Genomic DNA, 8860 nt, shown 5'->3' on the forward strand with positions numbered 1-8860 from the left:
GTTATACTATGTATTCCTGGCTGGCCTATAACTATGTAAAGTAGTCTGTTTCAAACTCACAGAGATCAGTCTGCTTCTGGCAATAGACTCTTAAGACAGTCTGGGTCTGGTTGGCCTAAGCCCTAGCAGAAAGAGCTTCCATCACAGGCCTTTTCACTATTTCACCTCTAAAGCACCATCCTAGCTTTGCACGTTATGTAACAAACAAATAAGAATAGTCCAACCAAATGGAGCACTTCCAAAGGAAGGATTCCGGACTGTGCCTCTTTCTTTGTGGTGACAATAATGTGCTGACTGTTATTAAAGGAGATAATGCATTGTGAATCAGAACTCTTGGAATATTCCAAAGCTCACCAATAGAGCAGGCTCCTGAAATCCTGTAAATTTTACTTTGATCTAACATTCATGGGTCATGTTGAGTATCTGGAGTACATTATGGTCCTACTTAACAAGATCAGTCAACAAACATTAACATAGATCAACACTATACTGAATCATGTGAGATACAATATAGAAGAAATAAGCTAAATATATCATTGAGATAAATAGTGAGAGGGTGATTTTGAATTTTTACTTAAATGAATTAACAGTATTTGTACGCATATTTCTGGGTGAATATTTGCCCTCAGTCTCTCATTTGTTCTTTAGTGAGTCCTAAAGATTCTCTCTCCATTGTCATCTTCTGTTCATAGGCACGGTGCCCACAGACTGATGAACAGGTGTCACTCAGAAGCTGTGGTTTTCACACTGAGTGCATTGGCAGTGCCCTCGGGCTCATCTGGGGAGAGCTGGGTGGAGGGAGGGGAGTTCTTGCTGAGATCTCTCACTTGCAGCCAGCGCTGTGTCTCCAGAACTGCAGAAATAGAAGCTGCTGTCTTCAGGCCTCACATTGCTCACTGTCAAAGTTGAGAATGTTAGGTTTGGGAAGCTGATAGGAAACTTGTCCTTGGTGAATCCTTTCTCATATGTAGCTTCTGAGCCTTGATTTGCAGTTGCCATGAGCACCAAGCTCTGTCCCTGGAACTGTTGGTACCAGAACATCGCAGCAAGTTGACTGTCAACCACACACTGGATTTTCAGCGAGGTTCCACTTTGACAGATGTCCTGTTTTGGCTTTTGGTTGACGAGGACACTGAACACAGAGCCTAGTTTAAGAGAGACAGAGATCCATGAAGGCAAATAAGTTTCAAGTCAGACATGTCTGAAGGCAAAGATTTCTACTTTATTTACTCTGGTATCACCACATTTCCCCAAATCATGTAGCACAGACCTCCCTTTTATCAACAGTCCCTGACAGAACCCTCTTATCTAAGACACCTTCTTCATCCTCTGGCTTGTATATTCTGCTTTGGGAGAAGAAAGTGTCCCCATACCTCAACTCAGCATTAACATGGACCCCAGTCTCTGCTTAGGACAAACTCCTACCTTGACCCAGGAGAAGCAGCAGAAGAGTCCACATCCTTAAGCAAAGGTCTCTTCCCTGAGAAAAGGCACTAAAATATCAAGCTCACACTCAACTTTCCTCTCCGCAGTGTAATTGCTTTCTTACTTATTCTGTTAATTTCTTTTTGTGGAAAGCTGGCTTTTTACTAAACATATAAAATAAAAAATAAAAAAATGCACTGCCCCCTAGAGGAACTATTTAGCTGTTCACATGGGATGAGTCATTCATTCGAAAGGCATCCCAGAATACACTTGCCACCTGTACATCATTTGTGTATCCATTATGATTGTGCTACTTTTTGAGTATACAAACACAAATGAGATGCAACATTGGCTGTAATGAATTTCTGTTGTTCTCATCACACTTTCCTAATTGAACTTATTTTTTCTCCCCCAGCATGTGTGCAATACTAAACTAACATCTATTTCTCAAGTCCAGTCCTTCCAATAAGTGACATTTCCATTGTTTTTGTCTTTTATGTTCAGAAAGTCATTAAGGTCCTTTTCTTCACGTGCCTCATTTATTTAATCTGAAGTTATGCATGTGTATATGTCTCATATGTCTTACTTTAGTTCAATATTATCACAATCACTAATATTTTAAATAGTCCTTAGAAGTTTGTAATAATATCTATTTTATTGTAATTCAGTTCAGTATAGACTATGAACCAGGTCATTCCTCTCTAATGTTTAATCACAGTGCTATGATTTGTCATTATTATGTAACTGATTCCATATATCATACAACTACTTACATAGTTTTTTATGGAAAACAATCAGAGCTAATTACCTTTTTATTTTCCTGAGATATTTTTCAAAATTAGAATTTTTATCTTATTTTATGTGTATGAGTGTTCTGGTGCCCATGAAGGTCAGAAGAGATCCTCTTTAACTGGAACTATATTGTAGATAGTTGGGAGCCATAATGTGTGTGCTAAGAACCAAACCTTGGTCCTCAGCATGAGCAACAAATGCTCTGTACCCCTGCATCATCTCTCCTGCCACAGACTGCATTATTTGGACATGACTGTCACTGTATTTGACGAATTGGAAATTTTTACAATAAGACCAAGAGAATGTAGCTTACACAAATTCACAGAATCTAAAAAGAAGTGACACATTTAGGACTCAAATTCATTTCTTTATAATCCCATAACCATGGATTAGCATCAGAGCTATGGAAGGTTGCCTCATTTTTATAGTTTAATGTGTTTTTCTAACTGGCAACTGAGAATGGCACGTCTGACTTCCTAAGGTAAATATGGAACCCAGGAAGAAGTTCTTGCAAAACTTACCTATCTCATTCTCCTGATTCCTAGATTCTGTTATAAAATTATGCTCTCACTCTCCCTTTCACTCTCTCACCATTTATATTCAAATATGTGTGTGTATGTGTGTGTACCTATGTGTTTGTGTGTGTGTGTGTGTGTGTGTGTGTGTGTGTGTGTGTGTGTGTGTGTATGCAACACACATATATTCACCTGTGTGCTTAATGAATATAGAACAAATGAATTGGAGGTTTATCTTCACAGAGTTTCAAAATCCCAAGAATTAAAAATATTCAGTACAAGGACACTTATTAACTAAAACTATAAAGTAAAATTTAAAATGATTGAAAAGGTAAATAACATTAGGTTATATTATTGAATGAAAATGCCCCATATGCATATAGTGTATTTGGATAAGTCTACTCATTCTTACCTCCACAATTACTCCCATAATCCCCACCGTTTTCACTTCCCATTTTCATATGCACTGCACTTTGTAAATGCACTGAGTCCAGTTATTGCTGTCTGGGTTTGTGTGGTGTGCATGGGTATAGGATCATTTGCTGGGCTGTGGCTAGCCTCTTAAATCCCACATCCCTAAAGAAAACTGACTCTTCCTCCTCTAGCAGTCATCAATTTCTTGATAACAATGAGTTATAAAATTGTATGGAGAAGTCTGTAAAATTCAGATAGGATGTAATTTTTAACACAGATTTCCCTACTAACTCAAGATATGAAAGATATAAAAAAGACATTTTCATTTACGTTAAGAGCAAAACTTTTACTTTCATTTCATTTTTCTTAGGACATTACTAGGTAATGTTTCCCTAGCAGATGGATACAGTGAACCAAAAGCAAAAGAGACCACGGACCCTGCAAAGTGGAGAATCTAATTCTGACTAATAGATGAAAGTCTCAGGGTAACAAGGAGACCATAGAAGTGATGAGAAATCAGGTCAGACTGGAGCAGAGGTTTCCAGACACAAATGTTGTCCAAATACAGGCTGTGTGGCCACTAAACAAAACAAGGGTTCATCGCCTTGCAAAACCCTAGAGCCACAGTGGGAAAGTGATCCTGTTCAAAGAATCTAGACTCTTCAGAAACATCATGTGCAGAAAGGAACCAGAGCAAAAGGGTCCATGGCCACCGGGCAGGTGTTTAAAAGATGAAGCCAAGCAGGGTGTTGTGCAGTGACTCATCTAAGAGCTAACTAATCACAAATAGAATTGCAGAACAAACAACACAAGGCACAGTGACCAGGTTCACAAGCTGTGTGGCCAGGAGCACGTTGTTTTAACCCAGGTTCCCTGTTGTTACTTGTAAGAAAAGAGTGCCTGTCAGAGTCATTTGTGTTACATTGCCTGAAATATCTCTAGAGAAGAGACAATTACTTCCTGCTCTCACTGTCCTTGTTTTCTGCAGGAGAAGCTCTGCCTCACTGTGCCCCAGCAAAGAATGCTATTGAAGTGTCCACGTTTAAACGTTTTTTTTCTTTCTGTTCCTTTGGAGTCATCCATCCTCTCTGGCTCTTGCAATCTTTCTGCTTCCTCTTTTGCATATTTCCCTGAAACCTGGGGGGAGGGGTTTGGTGAAGACATCTTAATTAGGACTGAGTGTTCCAAAATCTCTCCACGGTGTGCATACTGTCCAGTTGTGGGTCTCTGTGTTAGTCACATCTACTGTAAAAGGAAGCTTCTCTGTAAGTGAGGCACTGACCTATGGGTATAGCAGAATCTCGGTGGGTGGAGAGGTGAGAAGAATCTGGAAGGAATTGGGGAAGGGAAGGCATGATCAGAATATACTCTGTGATTTTTTTTAATGAATTTTTTGTTTGAGAATATCATGCACACATATAATGTATTTTGGTCAAATATACCCCTCTACTTGAAACTTCCATTTAGTATTGGATAATTTACTATTAGATTGGTCCAATTTTATAATTAAAACCTGTGCTTTCTTGGGAAGATTTAAAGTAGCCTTTTTCTGGGAAAGTGTCTATTTTAAAATTTTATATATATGTATATATATATATATGTGTGTGTGTGTGTGTGTGTGTGTGTGTGTGTGTGTGTGTGTGTGTGTGTTGAAATAATAGGCAGTATTTTCAGAGGATTATTGAGGTTTTATGTGCCTTGAAGAAGCTATATTTCGAACTTTTCTTAGAATATTACTTTCAATTTTTGCACAAACTCAAACTATTTCAACAATCTTTTAATCTCATGAGTGCTATTTCATCTCTGCACATTTTCATTTTATTCAAGTTCCTTTACTCTCTGCTTGGTCTACAATACATGGGCACAGAGGAAGCAAGAGGCAGCTACCGCAGGACCTGAGATTCAGGTGGCGAACTTTGAACCAGAGACTTGGCTTTGATAACATGCAGATGATCCCTGTTAGCAACAGGAATGCAAACACCACTTAGACCTGCTCCTTTTTCCTCCATCTGATCTGAGTTTCAGCAATGTTTGCTGTGGGCAATAGTGGATTTGTGAGTAATGTGAGGTTTGCACATACACCAAAGATCCCTGTATATGGTCCTGCTAAGTAATTATGATCTATGAGGATGTCTTGTCTCTGTTCTGGATGTTAAATTCAGTCAGGAGACTTTTCATTCCTGCATAGTCTATTCCTTCATTGCAGGGGGATTGCACACAAAACAGAATACTCTTTTTTTAATGATAGTTCTTCTGTTCTTGCCTGCCATTATCCCACATCAGCTAGTGTCCAATTTCTCATGTAAACATAGTCCCAAGCATTATAATACATATTTACTTTTCATATCTGACTTCCTTTATATGCACCAATATTGTTACATTGTCACAGAACCAACTACACAGCTTAGTGGGTACCTGCAGCCAAACCTGTAAACCTGAGTTTAATCCCTGCAAGTTGTCTTCTGATATATGTGTGAATGGATGTGCTCATGAAAACATACATGTGTGCGCGTGTGCGCGCACACACACACACACATTGCAAAAATAAACAAAAAATGAAATTAAAAATTTTAAATATGCTGTTTCAGGTTTGTTTTGTCTCATTAGCGTTTTTTTTAAAAATCTTGTAATTTGAGACTCGGCTTGTATTTTCTATATTTCATTCTCCCAAACAAGCACACTATCCAGGTGGTTGTGAGGATGGGTACAGTCTGATCACCTGCACCATAGTTTACTCTTGCCTTGATTAAAGACTGTCCTATGAAACAGAATTGATAAGAGAATCTGAAGTTGTGTCTCTGATCAATCAGACTGTTTGGTATTAAATGGAATAAATAAATTCAAACTTTAAAAACCGTTTGATCTGGACACAGTACAGCCTATCTAAAGAGCAGAGATGAGTTAGTGCCTTCTGGTGATATACAACAAAGAACAAAGTAAGCAAAGTCTATTGGAAGGGATCAGGGCTTGAAATGGAAGGATGAAATTATTTAAAATGCTAATATGAAAGATAGCCAGTCTCATGAATTTAGTTTAGGAATAGCTCATATTTTGGGTTAAGTTCACATTGTCTTCTGAATTATGCTTTTTTTTTGTTTTGTTTTGTTTTTTTTGCTGAGATAGGCCCTTGCAGAGTTTCCTCTTTAGTGGCCACCTCTTTCTAACTGGCACTGTGTGATTTGAAAGACAGCCTCTGCCATGAGGTAGAGCCACCCCCTTCCCTTCCCATGGGTGCTCTTTTTGTGCGAAGAGGATGTGGCTGTGCAGAGCTGTGGATATACTGCTGGCACAGAAGTACACAGATGTCTGGTTGGTTTTAGCAGACTCCAGAATCAGGGAGAAACTCTCCCGCTTCTTCCGAGAGACCTTGTATCCTGCAGGGATGTCTCCTTCACTGTTACTGTTAGCATCATATGATAAATAAATCAGCCGTAGCCCCAGACCTGGGTCTTGTCGGTACCAGTACATTCTTTCATGGTCCATATCCTGTACACATTCCAGCAAAGCTTCCTCTCCCGTTCTTTTGACCAGGTATCTTGGTGTCTGGGTTACTTCCATGTTCACAAGGTCTGTTGGTGAAGAAGTGAAAACAAGGCTATCAATCAGCCCAATACTAGAAAAATCTGGTATGCACAATCTAGAAATAACAGTATATGGTTTACCCTCAATACCCAGGATGTACCAGCATCCAGGACTCACCTGCTCCCAGGAAACATAGCACCACAGCAGAGATGAGCCTAATTCTCATGGCAGTTTTGAGGAAAGTGTGGGTCTTCTTGCTGCTCTAGACTGACTGCCTATGATGTCATTGTTCTTGACCACACTCATGAGCTCGCCTCCCTCATCTAAACTTAAACATCTGAACGTTTCAGAGAGGAAAGATAGCATCAGGGAAGTGTGTGCGCGTGCGTGCGTGCGTGCGTGCGTGCGTGCGTGTGTGTGTGTGTGTGTGTGTGTGTGTGCACTTCTATGCACATGCTTGTGGAATGGTATTGTGCATGTCTGGAAGTACACTAATTTAGTCTGCTGAAAGTATTTATTTTTAGATACTTCTGGTTGTTGCTGAGCTGTATTTATGGATGGAGGTAACTGGAGTTCATGTTTTCAATATGCAATAGACTAGTTCCCCTCACAAAGAATCTTGTCCTCTTCAAGTTTCACTGGTGATAGCGACAGCAATGGTGTAAATATCATCTAAAGGTTTACCAAGAGTGCTGATGGGGGCAATGGTGCACCAAGAGTGGGTATGTGGGCAAGCAATGAAGTGTGAGTTATCAGCAAATAACTTGAAAAAACATACTTAAAATGTTTCTGGTTTTGTCCTCTGCCAGAAATTCCTAGCAATGTTGGTGATGGATGACTCCATGCAACATCTGTGCAAATGTTAACAGAGTCGGCAAATGCACAGTGTAGTATGACATGCTTATACTACAGAAGAGTTACACTAATATTTAAATGATCTCTGATGCAGAGTGAGACATTAAAGGAAAGTGTTTGTCAGTCCTGGAGGACAACTGTGGAGAATGCAGATCTTCCGTGGAGGTGGGGTGAAGCATACTGGGTGGACTGAGGCTAATTCTGTTATTGGGACTGATTGAAGAATCCCCATCGAAAGAGCCAACAAAGAAGAGTGGAAAGAAAACACTGACAGTTGCAGTGGTTCTCAACTTCAGTTCTAGAGTATCTGAAGTCCTCTTCTACCCTCCATTGGTCACAGCCCCCATAGGGGTTGCATATTAGTTACCCTGTTTACATTACAATCCCTAACAGCAGCAAAATTGCAGTTATAAAATAGCAATGAAATATTTTTGTGGTTGGGGGTCACCACAGCATGAAGAACTTGCTTTAAAGGGTGTTACCAGTAGGAAGGTTGAGAACCACTCAGACTGTAAGCCAAAGTGGTCCCTTGTAACTCCTATCACCAGGGCACCTGGGACTTCAAATGTGTTCCTGTGTGGGAAGATGGGAAATGTTTCTAAGTGCTTCTGTTCTGTGGGAACAATATTTTCCCCCAGTAAGGGCAGGGCTCAGGAAGTAAGGGTCACCTCCTCCCTGTGACAACCATTGTTGTGCTCAGAGTATGTGACTTCCAGTGTTGTGGTCTAACTGATGGCAGAAGGTAGAGAGTCTACATATTTAGAGTGTGGGAGAAATACTTAGTCTTATTTAAAGAAACACCCTATCTGTTAAAGAATCACATTTATTTAGCACTCCAGGAACCAAATGACTAGTATTTAACTGTCCTATATCAACATACACACATGGAAGCCAAGGTATATATTCCAGTTACATTGCAGACTCATCTTCTGTCCTGATGATAAGATGATCTAACAGGTGTTTCTGTGAAATTGTGACCCATAGATATTATGGACAAAATGCAAATAATGTAGGGAGGGCAGTAATGTATCTATCTCTATAAGAACTAGTAACTGTAGGGTCTGGCATATCAAGTTCAACATCATACGTATGCCCCCGACTTAATCTATTTTAAGAAAGACGGAGGGCCACACAAGAGTCCCATGGCCATGGTGGGTAAGCTCCGGATGAGGTCTGGACATTTCTGTTAGCTCTGCTCAGTCTGTAACAAGAGCACATGGCAGAGAACTCACCATGCTGTTGTAAGAGCACTCAACCCATCAGGATGCCAAGAGGAATCTAATTACTTAGAGAGGTGAACTGGTGGAGGGGCATCGCAGATGAAGAATAAGGAGTGA

General features: G+C 40.0%; 1 gene segment (V, D, J or C); it reads right to left on the reverse strand.

Annotated features, from left to right (window-relative positions):
- Positions 1-2456: 2456 nt before the first annotated feature.
- Positions 2457-6981, reverse strand: LOC143272206 (T cell receptor beta variable 28-like). The segment is given in 3 exon segments: positions 2457-2545; positions 6428-6715; positions 6846-6981. Coding segments are annotated over 3 exon segments (426 nt in total).
- Positions 6982-8860: the final 1879 nt, after the last annotated feature.

The sequence above is a fragment of the Peromyscus maniculatus genome, chromosome 3 (assembly GCF_049852395.1).
Source record: "Peromyscus maniculatus bairdii isolate BWxNUB_F1_BW_parent chromosome 3, HU_Pman_BW_mat_3.1, whole genome shotgun sequence".
NCBI lineage: Eukaryota > Metazoa > Chordata > Mammalia > Rodentia > Cricetidae > Peromyscus > Peromyscus maniculatus.